This window comes from Sceloporus undulatus, chromosome 5 (assembly GCF_019175285.1).
Source record: "Sceloporus undulatus isolate JIND9_A2432 ecotype Alabama chromosome 5, SceUnd_v1.1, whole genome shotgun sequence".
In the NCBI taxonomy this organism is placed as follows: Eukaryota; Metazoa; Chordata; class Lepidosauria; order Squamata; family Phrynosomatidae; genus Sceloporus; species Sceloporus undulatus.
The window spans coordinates 128,302,390-128,320,227 of record NC_056526.1 but is presented as its reverse complement, the minus strand read 5'-3'; the positions used below and the strand labels follow the sequence as shown (position 1 = coordinate 128,320,227).

The 17,838-nt window shown below is 40.8% G+C and overlaps 1 protein-coding gene across 4 annotated transcripts in view; it reads left to right on the top strand.

Moving 5' to 3' along the window:
- TLR3 (toll like receptor 3) overlaps window positions 1-17,838 on the top strand; it is a 78,129-nt gene that overhangs the window by 56,024 nt on the left and 4,267 nt on the right. For 3 of the 4 annotated variants that reach the window (XM_042470623.1, XM_042470624.1, XM_042470621.1), the window contains exons 2-3: window positions 11,647-12,091; window positions 13,333-13,524. In XM_042470623.1, coding sequence (XP_042326557.1) covers window positions 11,657-12,091; window positions 13,333-13,524 — 627 coding nt within the window. In that variant the 5' untranslated portion in view covers window positions 11,647-11,656. Of the gene's footprint in view, window positions 1-5,378; window positions 5,588-11,646; window positions 12,092-13,332; window positions 13,525-17,838 lie in introns of those variants that run through there. The other variant, XM_042470622.1, reaches the window with a different exon arrangement.

The window sequence follows — 17,838 nt, the reverse complement described above, 5'->3', positions numbered from 1 at the left end:
ATAATAATAATAATAATAATAATAATAATAATAATAATAATAATAATAATTTTTAACAATACATAATGTACAAAGGCCGGGGGGGGGGGGGACCCACCATCTTCCATAATAACAAAAAGACAGAACATATTGGACATGGTATATCTAACATTCAACGTCCTTAAGTACTAATACCCCTCCCCACTTGTTAATATGTATTTATACATCCTTCGGATCAGGACCCAAACATTTATTTATTGCTTGAACTTACACCTACATTTCTCTGGAGATGGGATCCAAACAGCTTCCCCAACTGTACAGAACTGATGGCAAACATCTAACAAGCGACAATAATAGTAAAGACTGTAAAATTTACCTGAAATCCATCTAGAAACATCTGAAATACATACACTTTAGTTCAGGTTTATTAAACTCAAGAGAAAACATCACTGGCAAATTAGTATCCGTCTAGAATTCTTAGTTGATATTATGGTATGGTAACTAGAAGATAACTTTATACACATTATTTTTAAAATAATTTTGTGCATGAAACAAAATCTGTGTACATTGAACCACAGAAATCAAAAGTGTCACTCTCTCAGCCAGCCATTGGGACAATTATGGATTTTTGCAATATTTTGGATTTCAGAATTCCAGATAAGGGAGACTCAACATGCAATTGCTTGTAATTCCTACTGATTAGTAATACTTCACAAATACTGCTACTTTGTGTGTGACTCATTCAAGACTCAACCTTAAAGTGTGACTCATCCAAGACTCACCCAGTGGGTTCCTATGGTCGAGCAGGGAATTAAACTCTGATCTCCAGAGTTGTAGTTCAATGCTTCAAACCACAGGCTCTCTAGTATTAATTAATATAATTTTAACAGAATGCTGAGAAAAACTTAGCCATTTTGATCTCTACATGCTGAATTATTTTTTAAATTGGGCATTCAGCTACTGCAAATCTGGACAGTCACTTAAACACCACTCGAAAAGAATCAGTTTGCATAAAATTGCCCATGCAGTTACATGTTATTAACAGCCCTACTCATCTCTTGCAAATGCAGGCCATGGATTCCTTGATTGTGTTAAATTGGTCTGTAGAGCAATCTTCCTCTTTCCTTATTGCCTTTTGGTGAGCATTATTATCTTTCCCAACAAGTCATGTCATTTCATGATATGTCAAAAGTACAAGAGCCTTGGTTTAGTCATTTTAGCCTTTCTTGGATCTTTCCCATCCATCCATAGGGTTGCAATAAGTCAAATATGACTTGACAGCACATAAGAAAAACAAATTAATATAGTGGGCTTTTGGTATCTGCTGGGGTTTGGTCCCAGGACCCCCAGTGGATTGCAAAATCCATGGCCACACAAGTCCCATTAACTATACTGACATAGTAAAGTGGTGTCACTTATATAAAATGGCAAAATCAAGCTTTGAGTTTATATATATATATATATATATATATATATATATATATATATATAATATTTTCAAGATGGGAATCAGTGGATACGTAAGGCTGACTGTATAAGAGATGCAAAATTAAAAGCGTGGAGGAGACTGTGACAAGATAACCTACTGAATCCACTATTTAGGGCCTAATTCTTTGAAAGTCCCAGCTAGAGTGATCTTACTGAATTGATGAGATTTGTGTAAGTGTTAATTTATCATTCAAAAACTGATTAATTGGGTCCGATCTGGTTAGGAGTAGCAATTGGATTTAAGCCTAAATACTAATTCTGGGTGGCAGTTTCAAAATCCTCAATCTTTCTCCTTATAGTTCTTTACTTTTTAAATCTAACTAGGCTTTCAAAAAGAGGACTGTCCTCTGGCAGCTCTTTCAAATAGAAGTGTTTTAACTTTAAAAGAAGTCACATGGCCATTCAGTATACATGGAATACTAGCCTGACAATGCAGTACCACATGGATATGGTCTTGCTTTCTCAACACCACATTTACTTCGATATTGCAGATGACAGTGGCTCAGTCTATAGGTCTGAGACTGAGAAAGTGGCTCACCTTCAACTAAACAGTAAGGTAAAACCCAGGCAAGAATCACTCAAGGATTTCCTGATTCTTTGAAAACTCTGATTACACCGATCCTTTGACTTGGTGCATGGGCCCTTACATCATTTCTATTTATTTATTTATATCCATCATTGCATCTTTTATGCTTACACATATTATACAGTAGTATAGTAATACATCTCATATTACTTTTAGCCATTTCTATAAATTCTAACGTGTTTCAAACCTATATGCCTTCCCAGTAGTATATGAAATTGCTAAAAGCCTCAGCTAATTACATTTTGACATTCCAAGTCTACTTGATTCGCTAACATTTATATCTTTTATCCTTAGATAATTTCTGTTCAACATTTTAAGACACAGAATTGTAGTTAATGGCTCTTAAGTGTGTGTGTGTGTGTGTGTGTGTGGGAGGAGCCTGCACAGTGCAGTGGTTTGAGTGTTGCCCAGGGACTCAGCAAAACCAGGGTTTGAATCCTTACTCAGCTATGGAAACCCACTGTTATTGCCACCTTGGGCAAGTCACTCACTCTGGATAAATCTTCCCAAGAAAGCTCTATGATAGCATTGCTGTAAATTGGAATTGGCTTGGTTGCATCCAGACTGCAGAAATAATCCAGGTTGACACCACTGCTCAATGCTATGGCATTCTGGGAATTGTTCATTGTGGCACCAGAGCACTCTGACATAGAAGGCTAAATGTTTCACAAAACTATAAATCCCAGAATTTCATAGCATTGAGCCACGACAATTAAAGTGGGGTCAACCTGGATTTTTTCTGCAGTGAAGATGCAGCCTTGAAGGCACATAAGAATATATATATATATTGTGTGTGTGTGTATGTGTGTGTATATATAATAATTAAAATGAGCAGTATGTTAAAGCACAGATTCTGTAAAGAATTCTGATAGTATTTGATTTTTGGCATGGACCTCAGGTTACCTAATTGTGAGAAGCATGTTGTGAGATTTGTTTGAGGGGTTTGGGGAAACAATGTACTGTATTATTATTTTTTACCTGATTCATGTACTGTATAACATGTCTAATTTTGGTGAGGTCAAACTTGCTAGCAGCATGTGGAAAAGTACTCTCTAACTGAATGAAGAGCAAAGTAGGATAAGGTTTGATTTATTTTTGTTTCTCCAGTCCTCAGCAGCCTTTCAGAAAATGAGTTCTTTTTGCTGCTCCTCACAAAACGTTTTCACCATTCTAACTGCAGTTTACATCCCATGTGTTAATCTTTTGATATTTCATCTGTGTGTAGGTATTTGAAACATCTTTATGGATTTTAAAGTTATGTGTAGGGTTGACAGATTTCATGGCTTGGTTTTGATTTTCCAGTATTCATGGATAATTTATAGTCAGAAGATGATGGAGTGTGACGGCGCAGATCCTTGTTTTGGTGGACTCAACTCCAGATAAAATGAAAGGGCTGGATGCAAATATCCAGTTTAGAGTTGATTTGTTGCTCCAAGGTGTGTATCTCCTTGTTTAGTTTCCTCCTGCCATTTGTTGCTGTGGTGCCTGGGCTCACCCTCTGGTCTACTCTGCATCTGCCTTTTGGCTAGAAGCAGATATAACACTTAATGATATGAGCAGAAACTGTTTTGAGGTCTCAGGTTTTGGTTCAGGACTGGGATGATCCTGAACTGGCAACTCTAGATGTCACTGCGGTGACTGTGTGTGTGGTGTGTATGTGTATTAATTATTCTACTTTTACTCCTCACAGTAAAAATGAACTGTATGCATGCGTACTTTTAACAGAACGAGGGGAGGAGGAAATAAATGGAATAGTTTTGTGTCCCCGCTATATGGTTATACAGTACTGAACTACTGTTTATCTACCCAGTAATGTTTTGTATTAATCTGTGTACAGTATTTATTTCTAGCCCTATTTCTACTCTCCACCAAATATGGCCCCTTGAATCAAAGCCATTTACATCACTGTTCACTCATCCACCATCCAAAAACTTATTTCTACTTGGGATTGACTCCCAGTCCCAGGCTTCATATTCCCTGGGTGCATCTGCAATGTAGAAACAACGCCCTTTTGACACCACTTTAACTGCCCTAGTTCCATCTTACAGAATCCTGGGATGTATAGTTTTGTTTTGTTTTTTAAAGAAATTTTTATTGATTCTAAAAGCACCAATTCAATACAGTTTGCAAATACAAATTATTCGATGTCGCTGCTGCTTGTTTCCAAGTCCTTTATGCCAACTCTAAGGTGAAACTATTAGGGGGTTTCCTTGGCAAATGTCTTCAGAGGGGCTTTGCCAGTTGCCACTGCCATCACTTGAGGCTGAGAGAGTGTGACTTCCCAAGTCCCCATAACAAATAGAGAAACATATTTTACCTAATCATACATGTATCCCATCCATATTCAGACTCACTGACATTTAGATAACCATCCCTGCACCCTCTTAAAAGGGCCACTCATCCTCTTTCCCCTCTGTTCATCTCACATCTTTCTTTCTTTTCTTTTTGGTCCAAAACACACTGCAGAATTAATCCAGTTTGAGACCGCTTGAACTGCCCTGGCTCAATGCTAGGGAGTTCTGGGAACTGTAGTTTTGTGAGACATTGAGCCTTCTCTGTCAGAGATATCTCTGGTGCCACAACAAACTACAGTTCCCAGGATTCCATAGCACTGAGCCAGGGCAGTTCAAGCGGTCTCAAACTGGATTATTTCTGCAGTGTGTTTTGGACCTTCCTTCCTTCCTTCCTTTCACTTAAACCACTGGTCCCCAAACTGTGCTTTTTAAGGGGTTTTGGACCAGCTCCCAGAATCCCAGACTACTGGCCTACATGGCTGAGGCTTCTGGGAGCTGAAGTCCAAAGAAATGTCTTAAAGGGCACAGTTTGGGGACCACTGTTCATTAAACTGTGCCTTTTAAGAGATTTCATTGGACTTCAGCTCCCAGATGCCTCTGCCATGTTGGTCAATAGTCTGGGATTCTGGGAGCTGAAGTCCAGGGAGAAAAAAAATCCCTTAAAGAGCACAGTTTGGGGGGACCAGTGACTGAAATCATGCCTATTCTTATACACTTTTCCCAATACTCTTCATTTCTTCCTCCTCCTCCTTAAAACCAGTTTTCCATCCTTCAGCATTGGATTGGTAGCTTTGAGAGGCACCAGCCCTTTGGGGCAGGGGAGGCTAAAGTCCCTTGTAAAAGCTACAGAGCCCCAGGGTGCCATAGGATGGCGCTACAGCCCTGAAAGTGGGGTCCAACAAGTGCACTCTTTCTCCAGTGCAGATGCCTTCAGGGCCAAGAGGAAGTGGGCCAGAGCCAAGGCTTTTGCCTGGAGTCAGCTAGGACTGCCCAAGAGGCGGGCAGGAGGCAAAGCAGGAGGAGTGGGCAGAAATGCCAGCTAGACAGCTGGCTGCCTTGGGCTGTGTTGCCTTGCCAAGGCAAGGGCCAGCCCAGCTCTCTTCTTGCTTCCTGCCCCAAAAGGAGAGCAGCCCTTACAATTTCCCTCGTTTTAAGGCTTGGAGAGGCTGGGAGCAAAGAACCACCACTCCCCTGGAAACTTTACCTGAACTATTTTGGGCCCAGCACTGCTTCCAAGCAGGTGAGTCTTCACCTTGCAGCCATCCCCACTGCAGGACCTTGACACCAGGGGAACTGGGAGGGTTTGTGGCCCCAGAGCTCTCTCTCTGCCTCACAAAAGGACACTTCCCAGAATTCCATTGCATTCAGCCCTCAGGGGCAGTTAAAGAGGTGTCAAACTGGATTGTTGCTCTAGTGCGGACCCAGCCTGCCAGACACTATTTTGACTGCCCTGGCTCAATGCTACGGGTTCCAGCAAAATTATTCTATGATTCTATTCCTTTGTAAAGTTTATGGAAACTAGAGTCCTTGCCCCTTGTTCCAAATTCAGATCCCTTACCCATGTATTCCTGAGTAAGAGAAATGTACTGCAAAATCAGTGCTTTCTTTTCAAATGTATTAAAACTGTGGCGCACAACTTTGCTGGCTGTATTTGGAATCCTGTTGGTTAATTCATACTAGAATTTGTTGTTGTTGTTGTTGTTGTTGTTATTGTTGTGTGCCTTCAGGTCATTTGCAACTTGCAGTGATCCCTATCATGGGAATTTCTGAGGCTGAGATGGTGTGACTCAGACAAGGTCACCCAGTGGGTCTCCATGGCTGAATGAGGAACTGAACCCCAATCTCCAGAGTCCTAGTCCTGTGCTCAGACCACTTTACCAAACGGTTCAATTTGACGTGAAGTCTATGGCTTTCACACCCAGCATCCTTAGTTCTTTGTGTTTTTTTCAGGCTATGTGGCCGTGTTCTGGAATAATTTATTCCTGATGTTTTGCTAGCATTTGTGGCTAGCACCTTCAGAGAATGGTGGCATGGAGGTGTGTGGGGTATATATACTGTGTAACATGCAGATCATTTCCTCTCAACCAAGGGTCACACAGCGTATATACCCCACACACCTCCATGTCATCATTCTCTGAAGATGCTAGCCACAGATACTGGTGAAACATCAGGAATAAATTGTTCCAGAACACGGCCACATAGGGGTTTTTTTTTTGGTGGATTTTTCAGACTATGTTCAATTTGACTTACTATTATTGTTGTTTATTTATATTGTGCCATCCATGTACATGGTGTTTCCAAACAGAATAAAACATTTACAACTATTTCAATAGGATAAAATATTAAAATACAATACTGAGAGCCAGTGTGGCATAGTAGTTTGAGTGTTGGACTACCACTCTGCTCAGCCATGTAAACCCACTGGGTGACTTTGGGCAAGCCACATACTCACAGCCTCAAGGGAAGGCAGTAACAAACCTCCTTTGAACAAATCTTGCCAAGAAAACCTAAGGTTTGCCTTAGGTTTGCTATAAGTCAGAAATGACTTGAAAGCAACAACATCCACACACAAGTCCAATTCCTAGGTAAATCCCATTGATTGAGTAGGCCTTCTCTAGTCAGGATTAACAGGATATAGGCTACAGAGTGTCAAGTTGTTGCAAAGGACCCTCCCTCCCAGATAAAATAGGGACAGTGATTTATGAAGGATAGATGCCATATGGTAGGAACTGTCTTTGGTAAATTGGGCTAGTTGAGAGATAAAAATATCTAGGATTTAATGAGGCAGCAACAAAATATTATGGTCCATTTTATATGGGATTTGTTTCAATAAAATGTTATACTCCAGTTTATATTCCAGAAACACGGGACTTGTGTTTCTCAGGTTTCAAAACTATACTTCAGGGGTTGGCAGACTTCATGCTAGCAGAATCTTCTTTGTTTACTTGAACCTCAAGATCCATCCCATGGAATCTGGTGCAAAAGGCGTGCACTTAGAATAAATACATTCTAAGACTAGAAAATTGTTCTGAGTAATAAAACTGAATAATAAAACTGGGGATACAGTAGCTCAAGTGGTTAAGATGCTGATTCTGTTGATGGCAAGATTGGCAGGTTGGCACTTGTGTTTCTCACACAAGTGCGCACCGCATGATGCACCACATGATGGGGTGAGCTCCTGTCACTAGTCCCAGCTTCTGCCAACGTAGCTGTTCGAAAGCCTGCAAATATAGATATAGTGTATCTGGTTTCCAGTAAGGTCTTGGACAAAGTCCACCATGATATTCTTGCAAACGAGCTAGTAAAATGTGGGCTAGAAATGAAACTGTTAGGTGGATTTATAATTCGCTGACCGGCCGAGCCCAAAGGATGCTTAGCAATGGCTCCTTTTCATCCTGGAAAGAAGTGACCAGTGGGTTGCCACAGGGGTCTGTCCTGGGCCCAGTGCTATTCAAAATCTTTATCGATTACTTGGCTGAAGGAATAGAAGTTATGCTTATCAAATTTGCAGATGACACCAAATTAGGAGGAGTAGCTAAAACCCCAGAGGACAGGATCAAAATTCAAAATGACCTTAATAGATTAGAAAGCAGGGCCAAAACTAACAAAATGAACTTCATCAGGGAGAAATGTAAGATACTAGACACTTAGGTAGAAAAAATGAAATGCATAGATGTAGGATGGGGGACACCTGGCTTAAGGAGACTATGTGTGAAAGGGATCTAGGAGTCCTAGTACACCACAAGTTGAACATGAATCAACAGTGTGATGCGGCAGCTAAAAAGACCAATGCTATTTTAGGCTGCATCAACAGAAGTATAATATCTAGATCAAGGCAAGTAATAGTGTCACTCTATTCTGCTTTGGTCAGGCCCCACCTGGAATACTGTGTTCAGTTCTGGGCACCACAGTTTAAAAAGAATGTTGTAAATTGGAGCGTGTCCAAAGAAGGGCCACCAAAATGGTGAAGGGCCTGGAAACCATGCCCTATGAGGAACGGCTTAGGGAGCTGGGTATGTTAACAACAACAACTATTATTATTATTATTATTATTATTATTATTATTATTATTATTATTATTTATATCCTGCCTCTCCCTATGGATACCTACAGGTAAAGATATGATAGCCCTGTTTAAGTACTTGAAGGAGGGGGGGTCACATTGAGGATGGAGCGAGCTTGTTTTCTGCTGCTCCAGAGACAAGAATATATAACAATGGATGCAAACTAAAGCAAAAAAGATTCCACCTTAACATTAGCTTACTTCCTGACAGTAAGAGCTGTTTGACAGTGGAACACACTCTCTCGGAGTATAGTGGAGTCTCCTTTCTTAGAGGTCTTTTAGCAGAGGCTGGATGGCCATCTGTTGGGGATGCTTTGATTGTGAGTTCCTGCATGGCAAGGGATTGGACTGGATGGCTCTTTGGTCTCTTCCAACTCTACGATTCTATGATTCTATGCAAGTAGATAAATAGGTCCCACGTTTGGTGGGAAGGTAAACAGTGTTCTGTGCAATCATGCTGGCCACATGATCACAGAGTAGTCTCTGACAACGCTGGCTCTTCGGGTTAGTAATGGAGATGAGCACTGTCCCCTATGGTTGAACATGACTTGACAACCTTGTCAACAGGGAATATCTTTATCTTTACCTTTAATAAAACTGAATCGAGCTTACACTCCTTCCAAACAATAATCCCCCTTCCCCAGTTACCCCAAGTTTTCTTTCTTTCAGAAATATTATTGAAGGAGGTAGGGTTTTCTCGCTGCCATTGTTATATAACTTGGAGTCAGATTTATTTGGTTGGTTGGTTTTTAGTCAGATGTATGCATATCATCCAGAGATCTGACAGCATATCCCATCCACCTTCTCTGTACCACCATTGTATTGATCTGCAGCAATTCCCTATATAATTATATTCTCATTGCACTTGCTAACTTCCTGCATTTAAGTCTGCATCCACACTGCAAAAATAATCCAATTTGATCTTACCTTAACTGCCATGTCTCAATGCTATGGGATGCTAGGAACTTTAATTCTGTGAGCTATTTAGCCTTCTCTATCAGAGAGCTCTGGTGCCACAAAAACCTATAAATCCCAGGATTCCATGGCACTGAACCATGGCAGTTAAAGCAGGATCAAACTGAATTATTGCTGCAGTGCAGGTGCGGCTTTAGGGACATATGTCATTCTTCCCATTTGGAGTGGGATATTCCACATTCTTTGACCTTCTCCTAGTCCCAAGGAGTGTATATCAGCTACAAAGGGCAATGTGGAATCAGGGAAGTGATACTGAGACTTCGATCCCAGTGGTTCCTGCTATGAGCAGTTAACGCAGGAAGGTGCTAATCAGTGCACAAATGATGTTCGAATGAATAGCTCTCCCTTGCCCTGTGCCTGGCCCAAAGGGGATGGTGGTGGATAAAAATAGTTTAAACCTCCTGTGCTGGCATGTTCAATCTGATTCATATTGAAGCTGCTGTGACAGTGACAATGTGGCACTGCCAACATTTCTTAAAACCATTCACTTCTTTTCACTGTGTGCCACCGTTGCCACCAATATGTGAAAGTGAGACTCACCCACCCAACTACTCAGATGGCAGCCCAATGTGTCTTTTTAATCTCAGCACTGCCACCAATTATATGAAGGTGATCGCCACTATCCCATCAATTCTTTACTGCGAGACTTGAACTTGGGAATCCCTTAAGTGTCTCCTGCACTATAACTCTCTTTAGATGCCAGCCCTGTGGGTTCCATTTTTTTGCTCCAGCTTGGCACCAACTATTCTTTGACAGCCACACACCCACTATCTAATGTGTACCAAACCCAAAATACTTTTCTCAGTGCTGGTAGCATTTTAATGTACTTCTGCTTGTTGAAACAAAGTCAGAAATCTATTTACAAGTCAGGCTGAATACAGTATCTGAGTAGATGGTATTCATAATGGATACAGTGTATAAATACTTTATTAGTTACACAGTTTAAGAGTTTCTTTAGCTTGTCTTTGTTATTGTTTCTTTATAGCTTTATACTGTATATGTTTCCCCACAGACTAAATTCCCACAGAACCTTTATTAAACTTTTGTATCTTATAATCCTTCTGGTTATCTGTGACTCCATTAGTCACCAAACATACTACAATTAAGGACACTGTTTGTCTCTTTCTTGGGTATCTAAAATGCTTTCTAACTGCCCTCACAGATGCCTATTCTAGCTGCAATGGCTCTTCACTACTCAGGGCACACTAAACATCAACCATTTTCAAACCTGTTCATCCCTCTTCTAGACTCACTCCAGGGAGGAGTCCCCACCTTTCCTTGGCTTCACTCTCATTAGCTATTGCCAAGGTACTAATCTGCCTGTTGTCTTCACACCTACACACTTTTATTATTGTTAATTATTGCCAAGTCAACTTAGATTTATGGTGACTCTATGTATGAGAGATATCCAAGGGGTTATTTAGATGATGACAATAATCCCAGTAGAATGTGGGTTGAATTTTGCCATCCACATGCATTTTGAATGCATCTGATGCCAGCTCCCTCACTTAACCTGGGATAATCAATCTTGTTCCCCCCTCCCCGCGTTTTCCTAAATAATTCACATTGTTGGCTGTGTGAATAATCAATACAAATAGACCCGAGATGAACCGGGATAAACCTATGTATGTCTTGAACATGCTTCAAATGCATCTGCATCATCAACTCCATCTTTATTCACAGTGCTGACACATGTGAGCAACAGAACTCACAGAGATGCTCATAGATGTGTTCAGAAACCTGTGTTTTTCTTTTTCTTTTGTTTTGTTTTGTACATACATTTGGACCTTGGTATCCACGAGGAATCTGTTCTGGACCCCCCCCCATGGATTCCCAAAAATGTGGGACCTCAGGTGGCACAATGTGCATATGCATATGCTGCCATTTGGGATAAGAGGGCTTGCCTTCTGCAGATGGTTAAATCCATAGATGGTTAAATCTGCAAAAAGGAGTGTCCACTGTCCTTTTTCAAAGTAAATATTTTTATTCTGTTTCTCTTTCTTTCAGTACAAGAGGCTTTGGGGAATCTGACTGTCTGTTAAGGACTATGGAAGCTATTGTTGTTACTACTACTACTACTACTACTATTATAATACTACTATTATATTGATATATTGTATTTTAAAAACTGCCTTTAATCCTGTTTTAATATTGTAACATTCAGTTAGGTTTCAGTATTATAAAGTTAAGTTTTTATTTATACCTGTCATTCATGTCTGGAGCTTTGTACATTTATTTCCCTTCTCTCCCCTCCATCCCAGGAAAGTGAAGATGATTTTTCATGGCTGGATATATGTGCCTTTGATCGTTTTGATCATCTGTGTTCATTGTGGATCAGCAGTGAATGCTTGTAAAATTATAGAGGAGAGGGCAGACTGTAGTCATTTAAAGTTAACTCAGATTCCCTCTGATCTCCCGAGCAATATAACAGCTTTGGATATTTCTCATAACCAGCTCAGAACACTGCCAACTGCAAACCTTACCAAGTATAATCAACTCATCTACTTAGATGCAGGATTCAACACTATTTCTAAACTACAGCCAGAGCTGTGTTTGACTTTGCCTTTGTTAAAAGTTTTGAAACTGGAACATAATCAGTTGCATGTCTTTCCAAGCAATGTCTTTACCTCTTGTATCAGTCTGAAGGAGCTTAATTTGGGATCCAACATACTGGATGTGAAAAATGAGCCTTTCAAAAATCTGAAGGTAAGTGCTGTGATTTTTGCTTGCTATTTTGTGGGTGAGTGTAGTTGGTGGCATAGCTGGATCCAGATTTTGCATTGCAAAACAATTGCTCTGATCCAGGGTTCCTCTCTATCTACAGAGAGGACTTATAACTCTATTATTCTATGAGTCTATGATTATCTACTTGGCCCTGCTCTCTATTTCCTGCCAATGTGCGATTCTTCAGAAGATGGTGTATGTGTGGGCCTCCAAAAAGGGTGCTGTAAAACAAATGAGAAAGAAACGTGTAATAGACAGTATTCATACCTTAATTTGCCTGACTGTTTGCATGAGTATCCACTGTTTGCAGATAATGTTAAGAATGGGCATAGTCAAATCATTGTGGGAAGTATATATCAAGGGCTCACACAGACAGGCCAAAATAAAACTGCTTCTGATCACTTTGGAGGTATGCTGTTTAAATGACACATACATCTTAAGAGTCCAGAAGCTGCACCAAAGCTGTGCTCCAGTCCTTATGACTGGAGCGCGGCTTCTGGCCTCTTCAGATGCATTGATCATTTAAACAGGATACCTCCAAAGTGACCCGAAGCAGCTTTATTTTGGCCTGTCTGTATGGGCCCGAAGATTAAGGAAAATGTGGCTTACAGGCCTCAGGTGACCCCTGGAACATCGGTTTGTGAGTCCCAACCCCCAAGAATCCCAAACCTCCCACACCATTTTAATTAAGAAAAATTATTTCTTTCAGCCCAAATGATCTGAGACCCTTTGCCACTTCACACTCATGGACAGATAAGGATAATTAGGCTATTCAACCTGAAGGCCAAATCTCAAAGTGATGTTGGAGACAGTGTGTGTGTGTGTGTGTGTGTGTTGGCACAGACTCTTATTTCTATTAAATGTGCCACACTTTTATTAAAGGGTAACAAAATTCTTACCAAGTATTCCTTTTGCCTCCCCTTTGTTATTTGGTACAGTTATTCATCAGCATTATCGAAACAATAATAGTAGTACAACTAGTAATGTTAGCTATAAAGTCTAATTTGTGATTAGCTAATTAGCTGTATTGACTTTAAGAAGGCCTAACCACTAGAAGCAACATATCATACATCATTCCACTAACTGACCAAATCTGATATAATCTGAAAGGTTTTGCAAGCCCATTCCAGTAACTCTGTGTGCCATTGTAACTACTCTAAAAATGCAACTTAAAATGCATGCAATTTGTGACCTTTCCCCTATCTTTTTATTTATTTATTTAGAATTTGCAGTTCCTGGATGTTTCTCATAATAAACTAAGCTCTATAAAACTGGGATCCCAGCCACAATTAGAGAGTTTGCAGGAGCTTGTGGCATCTCAGAACAAAATTACTGAATTAAAGAAAGAAGATCTATACTTTCTTAGTAACTCCTCACTAAACAAGCTGGACTTGTCAGCAAACCCTGTAAAAGAGGTAAGCAGTTTATAACCAGGCTAGCAGTCATGGTAAATAGATGTATATTCTGACCCCCGTATCCACAGGATTGGTTAGTGCGGTTTCACTTCACTGTCTCTTTAGGAATCTTGAGGTCCTCCAGTGCAATTTTATGGTCATCATCTGTTGGAAAATAGTGTTTGCTGTTAACAGTTTGGACTTATACACAGTACGGTTATGGGGTTTGGACTATACTTTAATTTGAACTGAGAAGTATAGCAGGCCATAATACTGGCATGTGTTGTTAATGAAGTTCTTTTCAGATGAAGAAATATTAATGGAATCATTATGTCCTTTTCTGTATGACTGAGTGCCAATTTATACTAAAGGCAACATTGCTTTCACAGAATTGCCTTCCTATGTGGATGTGCAAGAGATATGAATGTAAATTTCTAGTAGTTTCTGGCCAATGTTTCGATTAATGTAGATTTCACAACATTGCCATAGTGAGTGCAAAGCAGTAAGATCTGCAATTATTCATCTTTCTTTGTTCTTGTTCCTTAAGTGCATAATGTCAATGACTTTGTTGTTGGTTGCTATCCTGAAATTTTCACAAGTACTCCCAATGAAATTAATTTATAGATATATAATATATATGAAAGTTACTTCTCAACAAAGGGGAATGGGGTTGTTAAGTATTCTTCCACCCTGCTCTGAAAGGCAAGGTGGTGGTGGAGGTATGGGGGAAAGAGTCTGTGCAGTTAGGATTCCTTTTGCTTGGACAAACCTGTGCTTGAGGGAACAGGCCCAGTGGGTGCAATCCCATTTCCATCTATTTGTCCATGGAAGAAACATAGGAAGGGTGCTGAGCAGAAACATGCTGATAATGCTTTGACAACGTATGCCAATTATCCATTGTATTTGGATTTTAAAAATATTATTTTTAAAAAAAATCTTGGGGAAAGAAAGTCTTATGTCTTGGAGCAGGCCTGCACAACTTGGAAGTAGGCAGGGGCCAAAATTAAAATTGCTGAACTTCTTCGGCTGTGGATAGGTTTTGATTAATTATGATAATAAATTACTAATTTATTACTAATGAATAAGTATTAATTACTAATTTATTTAACTACAATGCTATTAATAATTATTAATGATTAATATTATTAGTATTAATTCCATCCTCATCCTCCTCTGCCCTGCTCTTTCTCGGGAGAAAGCCAAGCAGCGGAGGAGCCTTGAGCAGGGTGATCAGATGTCATAACCAGAATGGAGGACAAGGCACCACATTGCATATGGGTCATTTACTTAAAAAAAAAGTCCAGATTTAAATGCTGCTTTAAAATTTCTTTCCAACTCTCAGCTATGAAATGTTTTTTGGGGGGTGGGGATGAGAAAGTGTTGGGAGGGAGCGACTGCAAACATATTAGGTGATATATTCCAGGGGATGTACAATTTGCAGCCAAGTAAAGTCACACACTCCCAGCCTCGGAGGATGGCAAATCCCCTCTGAAGAAACTTGGCAAGAAAACCCCGTGATAAGGTTGCCTTAGAGTTGCCATAAGTCAGTCATGACTTGAAGACACACACACACAAACAACAACAACAACAACAAAAGTCTGCAATTATTTCACACCTGGGAATGGGAGCCAGTTTGGTATAGTGGTCTGAGTGTAGGACTCTGGAGACCACAGTTTGATTCCCCACTCTGCCATTAACCCCACTGGGTGGGCTTGGCTGCTCTCAGCCTCAGGAGAAGGCAAGGGCAAACTTCCTCTAAACAGATCTTGCTAAGAAAATCCCATCAGCCTTATGGTTGCCATAAGTTGGAAAGAACCTGAAGGCACACCACAAAAAACAATAAAGCCTCAAGAAAGAGCCAGTGTGGTGTAGTGATTTAAGCATTAGACTATGACCCTGGAAACCCACTGAGTAATCTTAGATAGGTCACGTTCTTTTAGCCTCCGAGGGAGGCACTGGCAAAACTACTTCTGAAGAAATCTTGCCAAGAAAATCCTGTAATATGGATGCAACAACAACAATAGCAACAATGGTTATGTCAGACTGAGAAACAGATGCAAAATATACATGATTTAGTTCTTCCATTTTGTTGCTGTTACTTTTAAACCTGTATACAGTCGGCCCTTCTTATACACAGATTTTTTATACACAAATTCAAGCATCCACGGTTTGAAAATGTTCAAAAAAAGTATAAATATCAAATATCAAACCTTGATTTTCCATTTTTTAAATAAGGGACACCATTTTGCTATGTCATTATATTTAATGGGACTTGAGCATACACAGATTTTGTTATACATGGGGGATCTTGGAACCAAACCCCAGCATATAACAAGGGTCCACTGTAAAGGAATCTTGTGGCACTTTTAAGACAAAACAGAAAAAGAAGTCTCTGGCATAAGCTTTGGTGGACTCATCAATTTTGTCTTGTGCAGATCTGATGCTGATTGGATTTCAAAATTGTGCTTCAGTCCTTTCCCCCCACATTGGATTCCTGATTGGTCTGTGGCAAAACAAGAAATTTTAAACTTCCAGCTGTGATGTGTTCTCTCTTTTCTTCATCTGCATTTGTTTTAATATGTGTAAGCTCTCTTTGCTTCCCATCTCAGAGGAAAATGACTGTTGTTGTGTGCCTTCAGGTCATTTCAGACTTATGGTGATTCTCAGGGACCCTATCAGGAGATTTTTGGGGCTTAGAAAGTGTGACTCTGTCAAGGTCACCCAATAGGTTTCCCTGGCAGAGTCAGGATTTAAAGCCTGGTCTTCAGAGTTGTAGTCCAAAACTCAGACTATGATGCCAGGTTGTCTCTGAAAATGAATAGCAACAACAATAACCACTTGACTGCAATGGAATTTTTTCCCCAATACTAGAGCAGTTTTTAAAGAATGTTTGGATACTGAATTTGAAAAACACAATAACAGTGTCATGCCCCACACAGTCCTTTCAGAAACCTGATGTTTTTTTATCCATTTAGCTGAGCTTTGGTTAGGATGCTGATACTCTGGGAGAGACAGTGTAAACAACCAGTAAGAACCCTCAAGTAGGGAAGGTCATGCAGTCTGACCCTCATTTTGCCAAGCAGGAAGGCACCCTCCAAGCTGCTCTCCACCCCCGCCCAGGACAGATGGGCAATTCTTCTCAGTGCCTTTGGGTGGATTTCCAGCCAGCAGGTCAAAGTCTTTGGGAAGCATGGGAGCTGAGCCTTCGCCTTTAGCCCCTTCCTCACTCTTTGCAGGGTGTGTGTGTGTGTTCTGGGCAGGATCTTGGCTTCAAGGCAAGTTATGGGGGAGCTGCGCTGGAGGGAGACCCTCTGGTGAGGCCCTTTGGGATTCAGGCAGCCAAATCTGTGCATGAAACCAGCACCCAAACAGAGAGGTTGGATGCTGGAAGGGCAGCCAATTGAGCAGGTTAAAATCTTTAAATATTTGGGGATTTTATTCCAAGCTTCAGGAAATAGAAATGCTCATTCAAATTATGTCATTCGGAATGCACAAAGAACAACTATTGCTATTCAAATTATTTCTTCACCAAAGGAGCACAGTTTATTCCTGCTGCAATTAAACTCTTTATGGCCAAAGTACGAACACAATTGTTATATGAGGCCCAATTAGGCCACGCCATGCAGAAGCCAGCTTTTCAGGCTGGTCTGCTCCGGCCCTTAGTTTTAAAAACTGCTTTTAACTTATGTTTCTGTGTTTTTAAATGGAAAACTGGTTTAATTGTGTTTTAACTTTTGTATTAACAGTTATTTAGTTGTACTGTGTTTTTAAAGGGTTATAAGCCACCTTGAATCCCATGCTGGGAGAAAGGTGAGATATAAAATGAATAGATGACGATGATAAAAAATATCATTACCAGGCTTTGTATCAGACTCTAGGAAATGGCATAAGTGGTCATTTTATAATACTGATTCTTATTCTCTGTCTGCAAAGCCGCCTATAGGGTTGCCATAACCCCCCTGGGGGCGTGACAAACCCGATTTTTGGCCCCTTGGCACGGCACGGTTTGGCTCTTTGGCCCGGGTTAAGCTGGTTGCCGCCGCCGCCGCCGCCGCCGCCGCAAGAACCGCGGCTGTTCTGCAGCCGCCACCGCCATTGCTGCTGCGGCTGCTGCTGCAGCCTTTTTGCCCTGGCCCTGTGTGCTTTTGCAGGAGCTCCTGCCCTTCAAGCTAGCTGGCCAATGGCTGGACAGCCCTCCCCTGCTGCAGGAGCCTGTGACTGTTAGCAGGAGGTGGGGCTGTTCCAGCTCCACTCTCCCCATTGGCCAGCCAGCCTCAAGAGGAGGAGTGCCTCCTCTTTGGTCCCTGGCGCGGGCCGAGGGCAGAAAAGAGCCTT